This window comes from Lagopus leucura, unplaced genomic scaffold, assembly GCF_019238085.1.
Source record: "Lagopus leucura isolate 7727_CA_CO unplaced genomic scaffold, USGS_WTPT01 Super-Scaffold_739, whole genome shotgun sequence".
Classification (NCBI taxonomy): Eukaryota; Metazoa; Chordata; class Aves; order Galliformes; family Phasianidae; genus Lagopus; species Lagopus leucura.
In genome coordinates this window covers 1,319,837-1,342,460 of record NW_024962255.1, presented here as the reverse complement: position 1 = coordinate 1,342,460, position 22,624 = coordinate 1,319,837, and the positions used below count along the sequence as shown (strand labels likewise).

Below are 22,624 nucleotides of genomic sequence, written 5' to 3'. Positions count from 1 at the left end.
TCAAAGCCCTGTCCAGCCTGACCCTGGTTGTCTCCAGATATGGGGCACCCACGACCCCTCTGTGCAGCCAGTTCAGTGCTGATCTGCTAATTTGCTAGAGCAAAGGACTGATCTGCTCCATCCAGTGATCTCCTGAAATGAGGACAAATTTAGGGAGAGAGAAAAGTAGAAAACTGTCTGTTGATCCATCTCCAGTGGGCTGGTCTCTCATCCTGGTGCTCACCTTTGTTTGAAAGCTGAAAGCAGGTGAATTTGTCCTGGCAGAGCAGCACCAGTAAATATTTAGTAACAATTACTTATGCCAAAAATTTACAAAGGGCTTGCCTTGCTTAAGATCTTGTGTTGTCTGTTCTAGCATTCTGAGAATGTCTCCTAAGAGTTTTTTCATTGTCATCTGGGGGGAGATAGTGTTTTTTTTGGTTGTTGTTTTGATATCAAACTTTAGTTCTAAATATTAATGCTTGTTAGCAGAACAGAATTCTTACCCAACAGTTCTGGTTTTTATTTTATGGGGGGCTACAGATGTTTTTTCAGTAGTAAGTATTCCAGAGCTTGAATGCTGAACTGAGCTGTAAGTAGGAAAGTTATAATGGGTTCTAGTGTTTTGAGTCAGGACTGTCTCTGATAGGACGTGAAGGGAATCCATGAAAAACATGAATTGTGTAATTAATGGAAGCTTTTGGAGATTTGGAGGTGTATTTGTAGAAGGCTGTGGAATTGAAATTCCGTTTCTCTGCATTTCCATATATTTTCTAGCACATGGTTCAACCTGTGGATGGCTGTCACCTTTTTCCTCTGTGTTTAACTCTCATGAAGTGTTTGTTTTGTAGTGAAGAAAATCTCTGACTTGTTATACCCTGAAAATACAAAAAGTGCTGTTGCAAGTCAAGATAAAAAATGCTGTTGCCTATACTAAGACGGTGATTTTCTGCACTGTTATAGCTAGTGGTCATTGCATATGATGATGGAGATCCTGTGAAGTTCAACACCACTACTGTAGAAATTGCTGTACTTCAACCTTCAGTAATCCCACGGTTCACACAGGAGGAATACAGGTAATGCATTTATTCATTCACATTACAGCTGTCATGGTTTAAACTGAAAAAAGTTCCTGTTTGAATGCCAGTCTGATAGATTGGTTGCAGCATGGAAGCACCTCCCCTGCATTCACTTCAACTTCTGTTCATTTCCTTGTTCCGTTTGACTCACAGGAGGAAATAAGCCACAAAAATAAGGTTTGAACCAGTGTACCAGAAACCTCGTGTGCTTAGAGCTGATAATGCATTTACTGATGTTACCTCTTCTTTGGGAAATAGAATTTGATGCTGCTCTGAAGAAAGAGCTAACACTTGAGTCCACCAGAAGAAGAAATGTGTGCAATTACATGCAGGACTCTGATTCGTCAAAGTCAGGGTAGCAAAAGACTTCAGAATTGTTCTTTCTCTTAGCTGCAAGTTTTTTTGGTGGACAGCTGTTCCTTAATCTTAGCAGATAGTGCTGCAGTATTACCATCTTAATAGGTTGTCTCCAACTGAAAAGTTGTGGGCTGTGGTTGACAGTAGTGAAACGCTTTTATTAAAATTCTCCTCTTAGTGGTTGAAAATCTCAGTCGAGTGGATAAACAAAAAGTTCCCTACAACTGAGATATAGCTAGGATCATCAGGGCTTCAGGTTATTGTCTCCATGCAGTTTCAGTACGTGTGATCCTGTGAGCCATTTGTGTTGAATGAGAGGTCCCATTCAGTATCTTTATTGATGACCTGGATGTGGGCATTGAGTGTGCCCTCAGTTAGTTTGCAAATTACACCAAGCTGGGAGGAAGTGTTGATCTGCCTGGGGGTAGGAAAGCCCTACAGAGGGATCTGGACAGGCTGGATAGCTGAGCTGAGGCCAGTGAGATGAGGTTCAACAAGACCAAATGCCAGGTCCTGCACTTTGGCCAAAACAACCACAGGTAGTGCTACGGGCTTGGGGCAGAGTGGTGGGAAGACTGTGCGTAGAAAAGGGACCTGGGGTGTTGATCAGTGCTTGGCTCAACATGGGCTGGCAGTGTGCCCAGGTAACCAAGAAGGCCAATGGCATCCTGGCTCGTATCAGACATAGCGCAGCCAGCAGGAGCAGGGAAGTGATTGTCCCTCTGTACTCAGCCCTGCTGAGGCTGCAGCTCAAGTGCTGTGTTCAGTCAGTGCTGGGCGCCTCACTACAAGAAGGAAATGGAGGCCCTGGAGTATGTTCAGAGAAGGATAATGAAGCTGTGAAGGGTCCGGAGCACAGGTCTTATGAGGAGCTGCTGAGGGAGCTTGGGTGGGTCAGTCTGGGGAAGAGGAGGCTCAGGGGAAACCTGATCACTCTCTCTAGCTCCTGTAGGGAGGTTTTGGTGAGGTGGGGTCAGCCTCTTTTCCCACATAACTAGCAATAGGACAAGAGGGAATGGCCTCACATTGCACCAGGGGAGATTCAGGCTGGACATTAGGAAATACTTCTGTGAAAGAGTGGTCAGGCACTGGAATGGGCTGCCCAGGAAGGTGGTGGAGTCACCATCACTGGTGTTAAAGAAATGTGTAATTGTTGTACTGAGGGACATGGGTCAGTGGGAAGTATTGGTGATAGGCGGATGGTTGGACTGGATGATTTTGGAGGTCTTTTCGAACCTTCGAGATTCTGTGATTCTGAGAGGGAATTTACACTTGAGCTCTTTGATGTAAGATGTGCAGGTGATTATTATTGCTACTAGGTCATAATATGAAACTCTGACAATTAAAAAAAAAAAAATCAACTCCCATTTTCTTGAAATGAAGTGAAAAAACAAACTGATGCTCAGGCTGGTTAGTTTGTTAAGGCTGGTTTCTGTGAAAGTGTTCAGGAAGAGTTTCTGACATTTTTGTAATAATAAGAAATAACAAGATCAGTGTGCACAGCCTCCCTGTCTCAAGACGTTATAACCTTGCTGCAGTGTGTGCTCTTGCATCAAATGTAACACTATAATCAGTACCAGAATATTAATGGATTTTATGAATCTAATTTCAAAGCCAAATACTGTTGGCAATCAGGAAGCAGAAACAGAATGCATCATTATTTGCTTCTCCAGAACCAAATGACAAGTCATTGTCTGCTATTTTAAAGAATTTAGAGAAAAAATCATGATATGCATTGTTTTTCCTCATGATTAGAGTATCAGAATTTTGAAGCCATACCATAAAGATAAGGAAAGACTCTCCTGACAATTCTTCTTGTAGTGTGTCACTTGCAAAGTTAAATCACATTTATAAAAGAAGGCAAGTAGGAGAAAATACCTTGATCCTACAGCCAGGAGTGTGCTAATGAAGGCATCTAATTGAAATGTTGGTTAGTAACTGTGGAGAGGAGGAAGAAGTAGAAAATGCGAAGTCTCGGGGTATGTTATGATGTCCTGTTACTCAGTCTCAGACAGTAAAGAGTATGTTGATGAAAAGAGGGAGAAAAGGAAAAAAACCTTTCATTTCAGACTTGAAAAAGTTATTCCAGCAGTGTTTAATAAGAGGACTTGATGCTGAGATCTTTCCAAGACATTCTACGTCTTGGGTAAACTCCAAAAGCTAATTCACCGTGCCTCAGGAGCCAGCACAGCGGCTGGAGCAGCACAGAGGGGTCCTCTTCTTCAGCACAAAGAGTTTTTGCACTTCCATTTAAAGCACCAGAGGGTCTTTGCAGGATTATGGGAAGAGAACCTAAGCTGCAGGTCTGCTATTAGAGCTGACGTTGCCTTCTGAATCAAGTGTGCATCTCCTGAGGCCACCTCAAGCTTCAGTTTCATCCCAGAAGATAGGACCTTTATTTACCTACAGTAAAGGAAGCTTAAAGTAGAAAGCATTCTGTCTCCCCTAAATACTTACAGATGACAACTCAGTAACCCCTCTTATCTTCTCCTCCTCACAAATTCATAGGATTAGGTGAATAGCCCAGTGTCACTTTCCAAAGAAATAGCCCTGCTCCATTCTTGGTAATTTTTTTGAGATGCACACTGCTGCATTAAACTCTTAGAAGTCTTTTGAGGGCAGCAAAAGCAGTTATTCATTTTCTTCAATGTCAGAAATAAAATGAAAATAATCCCCAAACTTTCTGATTCAGTTCTAAGATTCTGTGACGTGGTGGAGCAGGGCTGTTTTCAATTTCTTAGGTTTTTAGGGATTCTCACTCTGCAAACTGCAGTTCCTGTTTGGTTTCCTGACAGTGATGCAAGATGAAGGTGGCAGGTTTCATAAAACCTTGGGTTTTAGTTGACATTATATATCTTCAGGGTAAACGTCAGCTCAGAGCAGTGATGTTGTCACAAAACTTCTGGATGTGGATACTAGAATTTTCTGAGAATTGAGAACTGGTGGCTTTGGAGTGGATGAGTATTGATCTTTGCTTGCATAATTACTTTAATCTAGATGATTCCAACAGTTTCTTCTAGCTTTTCTACAAACTTCACTTCTGTGGATTTAGTAAGAGGTCACAGTTGAACATTTTTACAGACTAAAGGTGCCTGCAGAGTTTGCAGAATGTGTTACAAATCAGAAATAAGTACAAAACACGGGAGAAGGGGGGACCAGATGGCGTGATCAAAAAGGCCTAGCCACATGAGGCAGACTGGGAGATGAAAGCGTGACTGTGCCTTGAGCTGTTGATCTGGCAGCTCTGTGCTGTCAGAAGCACCCCAGCACATGAGGGCCTCTGCCTGGAGTCCTGTTCATGCTACAGAAGGGTCTGACTGATACATTTCCATGCCTTAAAGTGATTTCAGCAGGAGGCAGTCAAGTTATAGGCATGCCTTTTGCGCACTGGCTTTCCCACTGCAACACTGCACGATTTATAGGAAATTAATTAGCCTTTTCTCTCCACACACCACCTTTTCTGTTTGGATTGTAAATTATAACTGAAGACTTAAAGTGCTGCTGCACGATGTATATGGAACAGCACAGAGAAGCCAAGATGTCTGAAAATCAACATGTGCAACATGGAGCAGTTTCTCTATAAGTGTGTTAAAATATAGTTCCTAATAATTGAGATAGATGTCCACTGAGTCACATCGAAAAGCCATCTACTGCATCCAGACAACTCTTCTGGTGGGAAGTAGCAGGTCACACAGAAGCATCCAGCAGCCATGGTGCGCTGTGCTTTAGGACATCCTCCTCTGCACCAGCTTCTAACTTCCCATTAGTAGATCAGCAGCACATTCAACAGTTACAGAGATGACAACCCCGAGGCTTGCAGGCCATCAATAAGGGCTAGATGCTTCAGGCTTACTTGGCTGTCCTCTAAAGGTGCCAACATACTGCAAATCACAGAATCATTAAGGCTGGAAGAGACCACTCAGATCATCTAGTCCAACCAATCAACTCATCACTGCCGTGGCCACTAAATCATGACCTTCTGCTGCATCCTTAGGTGCCAGCCTGGCTGCCTCCGCAGCACATTAACTGCTACCCTTGTCTTTTCTGTGCTGCTGGCCTGGGCCTGAAGCTGCAGGGTTTCACTCTATCAGGAGCTCCTCACTCGTATCCTTCTCTGCCCTTGCCTTGAATGTTAGCTGTGACTTTGAGAGAGCTGAGAGCAGCTGTGCGTGTGAAGTAAAGCAGGCAAATGTTGTTTGCTCATTCAATAAAAACACATAGGTGGAGAGGCAGAAAAGAAGCAGCGTCGAAGGACTAAAACATGCAGATGTTTATTTGTATGTGGCTATCCATCTCACAGCCTGCTTGACCTTGTGCTGCCAGGGCAGGATGCTGTGCTGCCGATGCTCTTCTCGCTGCATCTCCCTTCGGGGTTCTGACAGTCAGATTTTGCTGCTTCTCTGGAGCACTGACAGCAGTGAGGCACCATACACTGTGTGCAGGGCACTTGGCAGCAGTGTGTGGGCAGGGCCTCAGCCCTGCAGCCTGAGCACGGGCCCGGGGCTGTGGGGCACAGTGAGGCAATGGAGGGTACATCAGCACACCAGGCTTCCTGCATGGCTGCACAGTGCTGGCTTGCTGGCTGCAGTCATCTACACAGTTTCTTACCATTTTTAATGCTGACTTGGATATTGTTCTGCTTATGCCGGAGAAATAGCCATGTCTGTGGTAATAAATCACTTCCCGGGGAAGTTCAGACGAGCTAATTTGAGCGTTCCTTTTCCATGCTATTATTTTTCTTGTCCTTATGGTTCCATCCCAAATCACATCTTTATTGAACCCTAGATCAGGTAATTGTTCCAGAAGTTTCCATTACTTCCAAACAGGTTATGGCAGCACTTTGATTTCTTAATTAACAGATCATAATTAGTAGCACCATGTAACAGTGAAGAACAGATGTGAAGTGAGCCTCAGCTGAATATAAAGATTTTTTTTTTCGCAAGCCCGTTCTCTTATGAGAATATCATCATTTTTTAAAAAATAAAAGTTCAAAGGGACTTGGGAATCTTTTTTGTTTTGTTAATTAATAAATATCACATCCTGTCTGCAACTAGAAGGTCATTGCTAATAGTGACATGCTGCTGTAGCAAAAAATGAAATGTTAACCAATAGCAGCGTCATTGGTTCCTAATTAGTGCCTGTGAACACATTAAACAGGTGCTCAACCACTTCTTAGCAGAAAAAGGAGACTGCTGGAAACTTACATTTTCTGTTAGTGCTGTGTTATCAGTCCACATCCTGTTTCAAGTTATGCATCCTCTTGTATGCTAATATGAAGTTTGATTCCAGTGTACAAACAAATCTGGGAAGCTGGGGCTTTGAGGGTATTACAGGAGGCAAATGTTGTGTGGCATTGTGCTTCTGTGCTGGGCACAACACACTACCATGAAAATGTGTTCTGTGCAAAGGAACCTGACACGTGACCTTCTCTTGTTTTGTGACATGTGGACCTTCTCTTGTTCAACAAAAGATATGCTGTATGGCACAGAGCGGCATCTCTGTTATGAATGTCTGGGGCTTGGTTAGAAGCATCTTTGCTGTTCTTGTTGTGACTATTCTAAGAGTTTGGCTCCTTTTCAAATGAATGAAAGAAACATGAAGAAAAAATAACTATTCCTGGGGGGGGAAAAAAGTTCATCTGTACATCTCTCAAAGAAATCTCCTGACAAGTTCTTTTTGGAAATCAGGACAGCAGCAGAGAATGTCCTTTCCTCAAACCAGGATAGAGAAGAGCAGTTCAACCCAAGGACACTGGAGATCTGAGGGGGAAGGGAGCATTTTGGGGTGGTGAGCAGCAGTGAGGTTTCCAAGCTTTTCATGTTTGTCATTGGCACATCCCTTCAAGAAGCAAAGCACTTTCAGAGGCCATAACTTGTTTCACACAAGCAGAATGGCTTTACTAAGGAACCAAGGTGCTTCCTAAATAAAACAGCAGGTCAGTGTGTCAGGATATATGTTTCTGACTTAAGTGTGGTTATTTTTTCATCAGGGTGCTCATGGGCTCTATTTCTTCAAGCCTCTGTTTACTGAAGTTTTTCCTCACTGAGTTCCCTTCCATGTTAAGCAGTGCTCATAGGATGGGTCATTTCCCCCGTCTTGTAGGGATGTTGGTTTTGTCCCTCCAGAGTGTATTTTAAGACACTTGTAGATTTAAAGCTTCTATGGGGGTAAACCTTTTCTCAGGCTGGCCAAGTCTTAGTGCTGCTCATCCCACGTTTCCTATTGTGGAATGTGCATTTCATAAAGGAAAGACATAAGAAGGAGGGAAGTACCACTGGCAACATTTTAGATGTAGCATCTCTGAGTTGAAGGGAGCCTCAGTGTTTTCCCCAAGCTGGCGTTAGAGGAATGAGGTCCAACATGCAGTTTTAATTGGCCTCAGGTGTCGGTGAAGGCTTAGCTTCAGGAAAATGTATGTGATTTTGCCCTGGGATCACTATTGTATGGGGGTGTTCTCATGGCAATTATTTGTTACCAAGTATAAAAGCACACTTCAGCATGTGGGTATGAGATATAAGAAAATTAAATGGTTTCTGCAGCAGATATTAAGGGTTTTCATTGAAAAAATTAAGGAATTAGATGCTTACTGTGTAGTAGAGTCATTGTTTTTCCTCTTTTGCTAAGTTGTACTACATCACAGTTATTAAAATCTCATACTACTTTTTACCAAATAAGAAGGAAACACTAATTTTAATTAATGTTACCCTTTGAGCAGTGCCTCTAGCTGTGTGCTGCCATACAATTGACAAGCATACAGAGCGGTTAGGCTGGTTTTTAGAGAGCGTATAGCTGGAAAGATGATCACTTTGGAAAGGGATAGTTGAAAGTGAATGGAAAAGCTTATCTGTGTCCTGGGCTCACAAGAAAAAAAAAAAACCTCCAATAAGAGCAATCTCTGGAGAGAGATCCCTCCTTAGTGGCAGTCAGCCCTTAAATGGGGTCCAGAAGAGGTGCAGCCAGGCTCCAGCCCTTCTGGTCACACAGCTGAATTGCTTTCACCTGTGCTGCATGGCTGATTCAGTACTTGCCTCAGGTGGTCAATCAGAAGTTCAGGCCATGATTCAGCAGTTCCCATTCAGCTGCCCTGATTACACCAGAAGTAGCATGGGGCCTGGGTGCATGCAGGGACTCTGCCTTGCTATGCTTGGTGTGAGAGTCAGGGCTGAGGACTGCTTTTGGCACCATGGCTGAAGTGTAGAAGCAGATCACTCCAGGAGTGGTGAAGTGGAAGAGATGTACTGACACAAATGTAGCACTAAACCCAACCAACTGTCAGCCAGTTAAGAGCACAAAACCACTGCATTATCTATACTCTTAGATTTGATCCCACTGATACCCATCTCGCAGGCAGACTCGAGTATGTGAGAGAGATCTGCGTTCTGCTTGTCAGGGATTTTTTCTTTTTTCGCTTCTACAGTAATATTTGACAGAAATATTTATGTCTTCATGTCCTCAGCTGGAATTTACGAAAATCAGTGGGATCACACAAATGCGTGATGCCTACTGACAAGAGAGCTCCTGGGAATAAAATTTGACGCTCGGTTTAAAAGATAATAGGTTATGACAGGAGCTCACTTCAGCAATGCCCAAACTCCCTTGTCATCTGTTTCGGATGTAAATGCCATGAAAAGGTCAGAATGTCTTGAACCCATTTGAGGATTGAGGCAGAAAGTGAGGATGTTAAGTACAGTGAGGAACGCATCATCCTTCTCAGCGCACTTTGAACATGCGCTGCTTGGTAGGTGTATCTAATTAACAACAAAAGACTTTTTGCAGAGAAGACTCATAGTCTCTGTCAAACCCTTCAGATTGTTAGAGCTGCACAGACTGGACGATGAGAATGCCATTGCAGCTCGGAAATGTGGCTAGGTCCTTCACTTTTTGGGAGCAGCCAAGGTAGCCTAAATGTTGGTGAGAAAACAAAAGGAGGTGCCGTTACTTCTTGCTTGCTTGTTTCTATAATTATCAGCAGTGCTACACCAATTAAACTTTTTTTTTTATTTAACATTTCTTTAAAACTCAACTGCACAGTGAGGCATATTTCAAGCATTTCTGTTGTAGATTTGTTCTCAGCTGTCTCAGTTTCCATGTAACCTCACTTTTAGCTCACCTCATTTTAGAACATTTATTGCTCTGTCTACACTTGACCTTTCTCTAGAAAAATACATTTTTTAATAACTTATATAATTTCTCTTCAATGCAAAACATCAGACAGAAAAAAAGCCAAATGAAATTGCTTCCCATGAGGATTAAGATGAAAGTCTGTGCAGGAATGGGTGCAATGTTCAGAAACATTTCGGCCAGAAAGCTTCAGGTGAAATGCCATTGAGTGTTAAAAGTAGCTAAGGCCAAAACATTTCCAGAAACTGTAATATAAGAGAAGATAGGGACATTATTTGACAAGGAGAGGTCCATATGAGATTTTAATCAAGTTGAGCTAAGAATTTTAGTAATGTAATTATAAAAATAAAGTTAAAAATGAGCTATGCTAGTGGACCTCCATGAACTAAAATAAAATCCACAGAACAGTCAACTGATGTGTCCAATGCAGCGTGTGTGCACATCATGCTATTAAACTTCAGTACTAAACCAATTTTCCGATTTATTATTGGGTTTGCTGGTTTTAAATTTAATTTTTGATTAAATCTCATGTTCATGCTTTTGGAGATAGAAAAATTTCATGGTGCATTTAAAGCACATTGAATAGCAGACAAATTGAAAAATGAACTTGTTCAGCAAAGGGAAGATGAGGAAAAGGATAGATTTCACTTTGGGGTTTAAAAAATATACCTTACCAGTGTATTTACTATGTATCCTGTCTTCACTTCCTCCTCTGATCCAAGATGACAATAATTGAGATGTAGCAAATTATAAGATGTTACCTTTTTACAACTTGTGTACATTTTTTCTTACTTTTTCTATGTCTTTCTTTATAACCAATAGATTTATTTTAATCTTGTTTTTGTTATGTTACATGCCATTTTTCCTTGTTTTGTTTTGTTCTTGTTGGTTTTTTTTGAAGGACGGTTTATGGCTCATGAATAGCAAATGGTACAGTAGAGGCCCTAAAGAGAGATTGTAAATACAGGCAATTCTTAAGTTTGTTCAGGATAACTAAATGCAAAGAATAGGACAGAAGGCACATTATTAAGCATCAGTTTTTGAAGGTGTTTTTTTCTTTCCAAATCCAACCTCAGTTTAGCATGGCACAAACCTTGAGGCTGCTCTGTTGTGTGCTCTGCTACTTTCATGCCCTCTTTTCCTACTGTGCCTCATTGAGTATGGCTTGGGCAGTGGAGTGGCATCATGCTGAGACCAAGGACCCTATGGGGTTTCCACTGATCCTCAATTGGAGTCATCCCATCCTGCATGCTAGCAAGATACTATTTATTATTCCTATCAAAGCACTGAAGTGAATGTCATCCAACTTACATGTTGCTGTGATGGTTACAGAAGAAATACCAGATGATGAGCTTATCCCCTAAGAAAGCTTGTTAGAGCTTGTAGTACAGGATAAAGAACCATATATTGTCAGTTGAATACCTTTGTCTTTTACTGGTTCCTGTCAGTACAATGCAGCAAGATGTCAAGAACCTGGTTGTAGGTTTTAATTCCGCCGATGCATTGCTCCCTTTGAACTCGATCACCTTAGTTAATCAGGGAAATGAAATCAATACAGTTACCATGGCAGTGTTCTGTCCACTCTGTCCATGGTCTCTCATAGTGAGCACAAAAACTGTTTCCTAATAAATATTGATTTGTCAATTCATTAAATTCAGCTGTGTTGGAGGGGAAGCTACAAGGCCATTTCTATTAAAAGAATAAACTGTGCTTCAGAGGAATTGTGGGTTTTGTACATACATAGTCATAGGGTTTTTGTTCAAACTAAGTGCCTCAGAAGAAAAAGAAAAAATGATATAGTAACTGACATTAGGTGGATCTTTATTTTCCACTCTCGCCTGCATCATGGACCTCTTTTAAGAAAAAAAAAAAAAACTACAGCTTGAAATGGTTTCAGATTTGATGGCCTTTTTTCTCTAAGATTAACTGACCTTTGCATTTGTAGAATGCGTGTTAATATGCACTGTGAAACAGCAGTTCTGTAGCTTAATAAATCAGCACCAATAGTGAATTGTACTGCTGACAGCACATTTGAGACAGAAGAATGGAACTGGCTGAATGGATCTGGTGATCTGCTCTGTGTGTAAATGAGTAAAAGCAAGAATCTTTTTCGCGAAAGAGTCAGAGGGCCAGTGTTGTGGTACAGTGTGGCTCAGCCTGGAAGTATATTTTCCCCCCTTATTTGTGTATTGAAAGGCATCTCAGAAGAATTGGTGTCCCAACATGTTGAGGAAGATGCAGTGATTGAATTAAAGAGGACCTAGGCCCTCTGCACTGACAAAACAAATGAAGGATATAAAGTGATGGAAGATGTCACAAGGGAAGAAAGAGGACATCATAGCTCCATGGGTCATGGATACAGTTTGCCTTTGGCATACTCTTTATGGACAGTGTAATCTGAGGCAGGAGCAGTCAAGTGTAGAAATTGGACCTGTGGTGAGTTCATCCCAAAGGAAAAGTCTGTAATGAAGGACAGACTGGTCTCTTGGTGTGTGAAGGTGAAGTGTTGGCTTGATTCAATAGTTCAGATTGCAAACTGGGATCCCAACTTACTACTCTTGGTATGGGAAAGGTATGGGGATGGTGTGTTCTAACATTATCTGGAGGAAGTTGAAAGAAGAATTGCTTAAAATATGCTCTGAAGTTAGTGGAGGTACAGATTCTGTCGAGAATTCTGGAGAATTCAAAACTGAAATACTTCTGCCGTGTGAGAATTCATTATCACAAATGAACTCCTCATTTATGTGAAAGTCATCATGGTTTCCTGGAGGAAACAGCGTCTCAGAGTGTTACTCATCACATTTTCCAAGGAGGCAGAGCATTTGAACTACAGGAGAGGGAGAGAAATCAAATCCAATTTCCAAAACAATTAAAAGACCCATCTATATGCTCAGATTGCAGCATCTTGGCTTTTATGACAGGAAATGAGTGATTAGAGCAACTTCCAGCTCTTTCTCATGAATGGAAGCTCCTATGAAAGTGGCTTTCATAGTGGCTTTCATAGTGCTCACTGTTCAAATTTTAAAGAGGGTTACTCATGTAGGAATTTTCCTGCACATGTTCCTGGTAGATTACAGTTTTCTGAGTAAAGGTGCTTTTAATGAAAGAACTGTTATGGTCTAAGGTTTTACTTGCAGTTTATCAGGGTGTGATGGTTCTTGTGTTTCTGTTATTTCTTACTCATTATCTCCTTGTTTTCATTTATCATATCAAAAGACTGTTATATCTTTATACTCTCACTTTTGTCTGTTGGCCCACACTTGTTTTTTTTTTTTTTTTGCATTTGCCGAAGGCAGGGGTTAAATCTTTCTTAATGCAGGTCATCCTTCTTTGGCAGCATAATGGATGGTTGAAATTGCCAACTGAAGGGCGAGTTTGTCAGTATTCTGCTGTTCAGGCAATATCGTTATCAGGGAGGATAACACAAATACTTCTGTTCGTTTCTGCAGACCTCCCCCAGTGAGTGAAAGTGCACCAAAAGGAACTGTGGTCACTACAGTGATGGCAGCTGCCTTGAACCAAACTATTGTATATTCAATTGTGTCAGGAAATGAGGAGGGTAAGTACTAGTAACTTGATCTGAGTGTGCTGAGCACAGTGAATGCATCAGAAGTTTTCAAGAAACAGTGACTAGCAGAAAAGTGAGCTAAAGTGAGGTCCCGCCTCATCAGTACAAGCAGGAGGGACTGTTCCTGCTGTTGTTGTCAATCCTGTCCAGCCACAAACAAAAACAGGTGCAGGAGCAGACTTTGCTTCTTAAAAAGAGGTGAAGTTACTTTATGTAGAGCTTGCACTTAGCCTTCTCTGTTGGGAAGTCTTGTATTTCTTTATTAACAATGTAAAGTCATCTCCATGTCCAATGTGTGTCTCCTCCACTGGGGACAGTATGCTTCCTAGCTCTAGTATGCTGCCTGGAGTTGGTGTCAAAGCAGTGATTTCACAAAATAGAAACATTTTGTCATTGACAAAACTTCTGTTCTTTTGCTGGCTTTCAGATATGTTTGCTATTAATAACAGAACAGGTGTGATCTCTGTTAAAAAGCCTCTGGATTATGAAAGAGTGACAAGTTATGAACTTCGAGTTCAGGCAGACTCATTACAAGTGGTACGATCCAACCTGCGTGTCCCATCCAAAAGTAAGTTTAAAGATCCTTGTTGTTGAGTATCTTTTTAATGTATTCTTAATTTTTGTAATACTGTTAACTGCAGTCTCGCTTCTGTTGTGTCCTCAGAAATTGAGCAGTGATGATCATTTGTGAAAGGCAGAGTGTGCATTTGTGGATCTCTGTTCGTGTTCTCTACAGGATAACTGTTAGGTTTGATCCTCCCAAAGCACATCTGTGTTAGACAGAGATCTCACTGACCCAGATAGGCTCATATTTGTATACAAATAGTGAGCTGATGGTGCAGATCAAACATTTTCAGTGTAATTCAAGTTTTCCGTGATAGAATGCGACAGTTTTTCATAAATGCATTATGCAGCCCAACTGCAAACTGCTCCTCCCTGCTGGGCTGGGGACTTGTGTGTGTGGGGATGTGTAAGTTCTGAACAAACTGAGTATGAGGCACAGGAGAGTAATGGAAGGCAGAAAACGCGAGGACTCTGCAGAGAGGAATATGGGATAGATAGGCAGCAAGGGTGACAGGAAGAACAAGATGTCCTAAGCATCTCTTGGGGGTGTTTGGGGAGCTTATTGCAACCCCACGTGAGAGCAAATTGGAGAAAAGGATGGTCTGTGGCAGGAAGTTTCTTTGCAGAGCTCCAGGCACAAAGGAGTTCTGTTTACTAACTGTTTTATTTTGACTGTCTCCGAGTGTGAGAGATTTTTTTTCTCCTTTTAATGATTTTCTTGTTTGAATGACTTCAGAAGGACTTCTGGACATTTTGTTGTGCTTCCTATAAGGAAAAGGCCTGAGCAGTCTGGCTTTGAACATGTCTCACTTAATGTCCCATCCCATCTTTTACACCTTCCTATTTAAGCCATGTTTGAGCTCTAATTACAAAAGCGTTAATAGCTTGTACCAAAGAAAAATGGTATGTTCACATCACAAGCTTTTTTCATATGCAATATTTGTCTTTATTTTTTTGCTGGATTTTATAATCTCTAGGTAAGGACCATCATGGTCTCGATGGCAGTAAGCCCAGGGCATGGGAATGTCAAATAGAGAAACTCCTCTAAGGTAGCAAGGGATTGAAAATAATTTAAAGGCTATGAGAATACTGCGTTCCCATTTCACTGGAAACTGACTGTAAGTCTATTTCAAGTCATTTGTGCTGCTGTACCACCTCACTGCATTCCCCCTCATGTGAGCTGAGGACTCCCTAGGGGTCAGTAGCATTGGACTGTCACCTTTCTGCCTGCCCTGAGGAACAAGGAGCACTAGGTGACTTATGCCTCAGGTATAAGGTGAGCACTCCCTTCCACTCTGCAACTGTGTCACCTCTTTGGTCAGTGCTTTGATAGGAAGGGAGCCCAAGTGCCAATGGTGTCAAAAGTGACCACGCTGTCCCATGGCAGATGGTCTTTCCCACCCCATGAGTTGTGATCTGTGGAATTAATAGTTGCTGAATCGCAGAGGAAGGGCTGTACTTAGCTGATTTTGCTGTCCTATTCTGTAATTAGTGTTCTAATTGTTGTTCTAATGAATAGCCATAAATGTTAGGAAACCCAGCTCCAATTTATTTCTGTGCTGATTTGCTGCACATTTATGAAAGTATAGTGTATAAATTAGAGATTATAATTCAGGGGATAAAATTTAAAATGGGGTACAATGCTTTTTCTTCCAGTAATATATTACTGGAAAATCTGCTTGCAATATAGAAATTGGTAGCTAAAAATAATTTTCTTGCCATTTTTTTCATTTTTTTTTAAGTTACTGAGGTTAGTATGACGATGAGAGGGCTGGAGCACCTCTCCTGCGAAGTTGAAGGGACTGGACTTACAAAAGGCTCAGGAGAGATCTCATTGTGGCCTTCCAGCACTTGAAGGGAGCATATAAACAGGAGGGGGAATGGCTGTTTACGAGGGTGGATAGTGATAGGACAAGGGGAAATGATTTTAAACTGAGACAAAGGAGGTTTAGGTTGGATATTAGGAGGAAGTTTTTCACCCAGAGGGTGGTGAGGCACTGGAACAGGTTGCCCAAGGAGGTTGTGGATGCCCCATCCCTGGAGGCATTCAAGGCCAGGCTGGATGTGGCTCTGGGCAGCCTGGTCTGGTGGTTGGCGACCCTGCACATAGCAGGGAGTTGAAATTAGATGGTCTTTGCGGTCTGTTTCAACCCTGACTTTTCTGTGATGACAACAGACCCCAATATTTGAGAATGTGCTCTCAAACTGTGATAATGCAGTAAGACCTGAGACATCATATGAAGCATTGCAGTTAAAATACCTCTGTCAGGCTTGTCACAACTGCCTGTGCAACTAGCAGAAGACTATTGTGAAAATGAAAGCATATTTTGATAGATATATCTTCTTCCATAACAGAGATTGTACACGTGCATTTGTGGCACAGTACATAGGGATTATTCCATGATCAGAAGTTGAACGACATTAACAGCAATGGAAGGTCCTGTATGCTGTTACATCCACCACTGATGACATATCAAGAGAAGGAGAGAGAGTCAGCAGCAGCTGACCTCATCACTTTGTGCCTGGGGGAGGTCTGGGAATGCTGCATTTCTGTACAATGCAGTACTGCATTGTCCCTTCTCCCATTCATGGTCTACATGGGATCAGTGCTCCCTTCTGTGCAGTAGCTCATGAAAGAGGGTGGCCAAGTTATTATATTCAGGAATACCTGGTAATGGCCAGTGCTTATATTTTTTTCAGTTGAAACAGACATGTACTTGCGGTACATATTGGGATATCAGTGAGTAAGTAGTATATATTAAATTTTCAGTCTACAGTCTGCTGGATAGATAGCTGAAGAATTTGGCAGATGATGTATTTGTAAAACACTTTACAAGTATCTGGCTAACTAGATTACCTAGGCCTTTGTAATGGAGACTCCTCGACCTCTTGGTTTGATTCCCACATTTGTAGTAGTCTTTCCATTTTCTTTTTTGATGATATTTAATCATGCAAAATCATGCTCTCACATTTAGCAAAATTGAGCTTCTTAAGTGAGTAACTTTCACTGAAACTTTGTAATGTGAAATTCCTGAGTGAAAGTGCTTTTACATTTCACTTGAATGGATGAAATGTCAGCTCTTCTGATGATCGTGAAGTTAAAAACTTAGAATTCTGGCTGGAGGAATCGGCATTTGCTGATGCTGAACCCTCAGTGACCTCAAGTATTAATGAACTTCATCATTTCAGTTTAATTTAGTAGCTGGTTTTTTTTTGTGTGTCTGCTCTTTGCTTCTTAGATTGTCTATAAACTATAGGCTCACAGCATACTGTGAGACAAATGAAGATCGTGGTCATTAGCTTTCAGCTAGAAGTTTTCAGTTTTCCCTCACTGGGTAGGATGAGAAATGGGAGAATATTTACATAAAGGGAACAGCACAGAGCTGCGTATGGCAGGATGTGTTCTGCACTGTGCAGGCACTGCTTTGTCATTAATCCCAGGGTGAGCAGCACCTCCATCCGAAGAAGAGATGTGAAGTAGTGAGCTGAAGGGAAGGTATCACAGAATCATAGAATGGCTTGGGTTGGAAGGGACCCAAAGGATCATCATTCCACCCCCCCCCGCCACAGGCAGGGCCTTCACACTCTGTTTTTTATATCAGTACAATTAACTATTCACTGAATAAAAGTACTTCTTGACCAAGGACAGACTAAACATTGTATCTTTTCTCATTTGAACAGTTGGCTTTTGGGGAGTTTTCATCAGCACTTCACTGTCCTGAAGTTTGATACCCAGAGGAAAAGTGCTCAGGACAACTGCTGGTGAGGAGGAAGGGACAGGAGGAGACAGGGGAAGGCAGAAGGATGAGAGAAGAGGAAGTGCTGCCCAAACACACTGAGAAAGAGCAGTGGAGACTTACAAAGATAGGAAAGGGGTTTTATCACCAAAGTAATCATGGTCCCAGTTTTAAGAATCAAAGCAATCGTGAGCAGGGACATTCTGGTCCCTGAGCCAGGCACAAAATGTGAACCGTGATGGGAGGTAGCAGGTCTTCACACTTTGATATGGTAGAAGAGCCAACAGCAGAGCCAGAATGTGTTTGCTTTTGAATACCACGTGGACAAAATGGCCTTGCAAATCCTTGAGAACACAAAAGAAAGGCAGCAGTCTCACATTTTACTGTGTTCCCAGTTTCCAGCATCTGAGAAAAGCACTTCTCATTCCCCAAGTATGCATGTATGTCATTTGCTCTCTTACCTTGAGTTACCACTGCCATCTGAGCACAGCTTTACCTGTCCTCTGTGGCTGCTCAACCAGGTACTTCAGGCTGTGCCAGTGTCTGTCTGCAGACGGACGTGGATGCAAACAGACTGTTCAGCAATTAGGCCTCTGAGGGAAAGGTGGTACCAGCTGGCAGAGTGCTGTCTGAAATGCTTGTCTTCAGGAGAAGTCACTTGAGTTTCTGGCTCAATTGGTTGTTGAGGAAACCAGAAGGCAGTGTTGATGGCTTCAGGTTACTGTTCTGCACATTTTGCCTTTTCACATTCACATTGTCTCTAAGGTTGCCTCTCCAGTAAGCCATATTCTCACAATGGGAGGGGAAAGGGAGATTTCTCATAACGTGGACTTGTACGTGGATTTGTGTGGCAGAGCTCTGCCCTGCATCCCTGATCTTGCCTCCTGCATCTTCACTTGGAAGCTTGTGGTGTCATTTGTAATCTCTCCTGCATCCCCTTTTTCATTTCTGCCTGTTCTCTTGCTGATCTAATTGACCCCAGTTTGTAGTGAGAGGAAGAACAGCAGGTACATGCTACAGGTTCCTAGAGATGCAAGAACCATGTGGTGATTTTACTGTTTTTTATTGAGAATAAAAACAAACAGCAAACAACAAAATCTGCTGTTTCTTCTGCAGTGGCACAGGCACTGTCTTGGTAAGCAAAATTCTTTCTCAGATATTGTGAGTGCCCTCTTTGTGTCTGCCTGCAGCCTGATGCAGGAGTAAGGGAGAGCTGTAGCTATCCCTCCTAACTCTAAGGGCTGCATCAGAATTCAGAGCAGCACACACTCTTCTTAAAAATCAGCTTCGCTTCCAGAAAGTGAAGAGGTGAGATACCTCAAAAGTGTTGGACCAGCTGGGAGGATAACACACTTCCATGTTGTTTTCATGTCAGTCAGCTTTGCTGAATACTACGTTATGTGTTGTGTGAGCCATGCTCATGCCCAAAGGTGGGAGCTGTGACAGATGGACAAATCACTTTCTGCGTCCCAAAGGGCTGCAAATCTGCCTCCTCTGCCATGCATTCTCTGGGATGGTGTCCCAGGATGTTTTTCTGTGTTAATACTTAGGGTGTATGAATAGCAACTGTATCAGCTTGCTGTACCAGGTGGTGGTAGACCAGTGTCATAACATTGGTGAAAGCACAGTGTAAAACAAATCTGGTAGCACTCAAATCAGAGTTCAGCCAACTTCTGATGTCCCACTGTTCAAATAGTGTTCTTTTAGTTCAGCTTAATTTCTGTGGTCTAACCAGAAACTATAGGTTGACATGAAGCAGGCGCTTAATTAAACCACTGAAGTAAGCAGTGGTAGTAGAAATTTCTGCAACCATGTTTGGAAAGAACATCTGTAAATGTTAGCACACAGTGGTTCTGACCATCTCCCTAGAGCTGTTGTTTTTGCTTCTGAAGTTGACTGTTCTAGATACATGAGCTTTATCTCTTGAACAGGTTCATCAGGCTCTCTTCAGAGCAGCTTTTCTGGATGCTTTTACTCTCCTTCAGCTGAAAGAATCCAAAAGCCTTACCTTCTGGCCTGGGGAAAGACTGTCTGTAATTGGAAAATAAAATAAAATAAAAAAAAATTAAAAAAAATTGGAGTAGTGCATGCAGTACGTTAGGTGCTTAGAAGCTGAGGATGTCTGAAAAGGAGCTGCAGATCTGTGCCCTTTGCACACTGCAGTTCTCCCAGTGCAGTATGGAAGAGAGGAGACGATTGAGACACATGAGACCTTGCAGGAGGTGATGGTGCAGAAATGTCCCTCGTGGGCTGGCTGACCTTCAGGACTGCAGGGATGTCCAACAAGATGGAGCAGCACAGCTGGGGCATCCCCATCACAGAGGCTCTGGCACTGCCTTCACAGGCATGGCTCTATTTCTGATCAGGGATTCTAATGTGGGCTTCTTCTAGGGTTATTCCATGTGAGAGTACAGCAACTTCTGCAGCTGGCTGCTTATCACTCACTGTGGCCAGCTGCAGGCTGGAATCAGACTGAAGGCATAGTACAGTGCAGAGTTCACTGCCACCATGTTCCTGTTTGTCTGCCAGGAGGAATGAGTTATAAGCACTGGCACAGGCTGCCCAGAGAGGTGGTAGATGCCTGTGCCTGGAAACTTCCACAGCGAGGCTGGGCAACCTGATGTAGTGATAGATGTCCCTGTTCATTGCAGGGGAGGTGGACCAGATGACCTCTGAAAGTCCCCTCCAGCTCTAAGGGTTCTATGATTCTGTATAAATGGCTGTAAGATAGAGCGTGTATGTTTAATTCAACACCAGTGATACTAATGTCAGTCTGGAAATATGCAGAGTATTTCATTTGCTTTGTGCTTTGTGTAATAATGTTCTCATTTTCAAAGTGTTCAACCATTGCTGAACAAATCAGCATTTTGGCAGCTCGGAGAACTACTAACAAATTAAACAAATGGTTTTGAGCAAATTGCAAAGCAAACTTTGCACAAGGCTCAGCCTCCTCACCAAAACCAGCTTAAAATGACGCCACTTGTGAGCCCCATACAGAAAATATTTGATGGGCATTATGGAGAGTTAGTGTGGGTTAGCAAATGCTACTCCTAGCAGCATCGAATGGGATGCAGTTGGGCCCTTACAGTAGAAAACTGGTGCCAGCCCTTGATGGAACTGTCTATTAGCTCAGCAGGGGAAGGTGACTGCATGCAGTGCTCTGATCCTGCTGAAATTGCATTCTTCTCTATGGGGCTGCAGTTTTTAACTGAGACTGAATTCTCATGCATTCTTACAACAGCTCTTGGATGGGCGTTTTTCTTCACCATAATAAATAATATGGAAGTGTTCTTTTAAAACAAGCAAACGGAACATGATTACAGATAGATCACTATATCAACATTATGCATATTCAGATGCTGAAATCTTTCTGTTGGCCTGTGGCTTATTTTTTGTAACTTTAAAGAGAGAGCTTCATATGAAGTCATTTTTCCTTGTGGCTTGGTGTAAAAGCACCTACAAGTACTTTAACCTTTTGTGCAGACAGAATCACAGAATCACAGAATTGTAGGGGTTGGAAGGGACCTCCAGAGATCATCGAGTCCAACCCCACTGTGGCTAGTGCAAAAATCATTACTCCTTTGAAGAAATGTCATTTCCCTTTTTTTCTTTTCATCCTTCCTTTGTTCTTCTTCACATGCTAGTACAGCGGATGCCATTTTAAATAGTTTTCTCAAATTCCCATTGCTATTATGAATTCTATATTTGTTTGCCATTATCAGGACCCCTCACCTGCAACGTTTTAGATGACCTGGGCAGTCTGAGATATAGTCTGGTTATAACAAGCTTTCCCCCACCTGGAGAGGCACTAAGCTCTTTGTAAATGAGCCTGCTTTTGGAAACTAATGCCAATCAGCATGGCACCTGTGCAGCATTTAAATTACACTGGCACTGAAAGAGACTGGGAAAATCAACTCTGAAATGAGTCAATTTACCGCTTGAAAATGTGGTTTTAATGAACTGGATGCCATCATTTCCAGCATTCTTTATGGATTACACAGTTTTGAACGAGACAAACAAATCTTGATATTGATGGCTGTGCAGTTGAACCTTTCTTTGCAGCACGTCCATAGTTTTTGCTGGACCATTTTCCTTACAGGAAAGAAGAGATGTTTATTGTTTACCAGTGGAGCAGTAACTACTTAACAGCTGTATTTTTTGTCTTGAAAATGTATTGAGCTTCTAATACTCATGCTTAGGCAGATGTTGATGGAGCTATATTGACTTGCCATGTTCAGTATCATGATGGTCTCCTGGAGCTAACAGACAGTGTTGCAGAGCTCCTCATTAAGTAATTGCATGGAAGTTAGTATGAATTAAAATATATGAAGCAAGTTACACAGGAAGGGAAAAAGGCAAGCTTTTCTTTATAGCTTAGTTATTAGTATACGTTGCATGTTCATTACCTCTTTATAATGCTTGTGAGAATTTAATGTGATCAGATCTGTGTTACTGAAGTATGCTGTTCTGTCTTCTGCTTCTCTATTCTAATCCGTTGTGGTTTGCTTTCTGAAGCCTTCTGCCTACGTGCAAATTCATACAGCCATAGTAGCAAAATGCAGGTGTACACTTATTTTCTGTAAGAAAAGAATGGCAAAGGTGGGAGGTAAAAGCATGAAACTCCTTGACCTCCTTCAAACTCATGTTTTTAATACCAGATGTGTTATCATTTCTGAAATGTTTATTTCTATAGTGTCATCTATGCACATTTTTCACAGGATCCACTTGGGCTGTAAACATTTAAGCTCCAATAGGTGTTAAAGATTGACTGCCTAATGGTCTAGCTATGCTATTTCCCTGTTTTAGGTAATACAGCCAAAGTGTTCATTGAAGTGAAGGATGAGAACGATCATGCGCCTGTTTTTACCAAAAAAATGTACATTGGAGGAGTGTCTGAAGATGCTAAGATGTTTTCTTCTGTGCTTAAAGTTAAGGTAAGTCTGCAGTTGTCACATTAATATTCACTTGCAGTAGAAAAATACTTACGTGGTTCTTCTAAGCCTATTTGAACTGAAGCCACTAATTTCCTTATGATTAGTTTTTATAAACAAGTATGGTGAACACAAATGGGTAATTACTTTTGTAGAGTCAGTGTTTGATGATAGTTGCAAGTGTGATGGTCTCCATGTGTGTATGATATAGGTGTGCTGGCCTTGTATTCCAGCAGTCATTGATGCATGGCTGATTTGGAGATTCATGCTGAATCTGCATGGTCAGCA

The 22,624-nt window shown here is 42.0% G+C and overlaps 1 protein-coding gene across 1 annotated transcript in view; it reads left to right on the top strand.

Annotated features, from left to right (window-relative positions):
• PCDH15 (protocadherin related 15) overlaps window positions 1–22,624 on the top strand; it is a 383,291-nt gene that overhangs the window by 299,180 nt on the left and 61,487 nt on the right. The window contains exons 23-26 of the mRNA XM_042862789.1: window positions 943–1,055; window positions 12,986–13,095; window positions 13,532–13,672; window positions 22,212–22,339. Of these exons, the coding sequence (XP_042718723.1) occupies window positions 943–1,055; window positions 12,986–13,095; window positions 13,532–13,672; window positions 22,212–22,339 (492 nt within the window). The remainder of the gene's footprint in view (window positions 1–942; window positions 1,056–12,985; window positions 13,096–13,531; window positions 13,673–22,211; window positions 22,340–22,624) is intronic.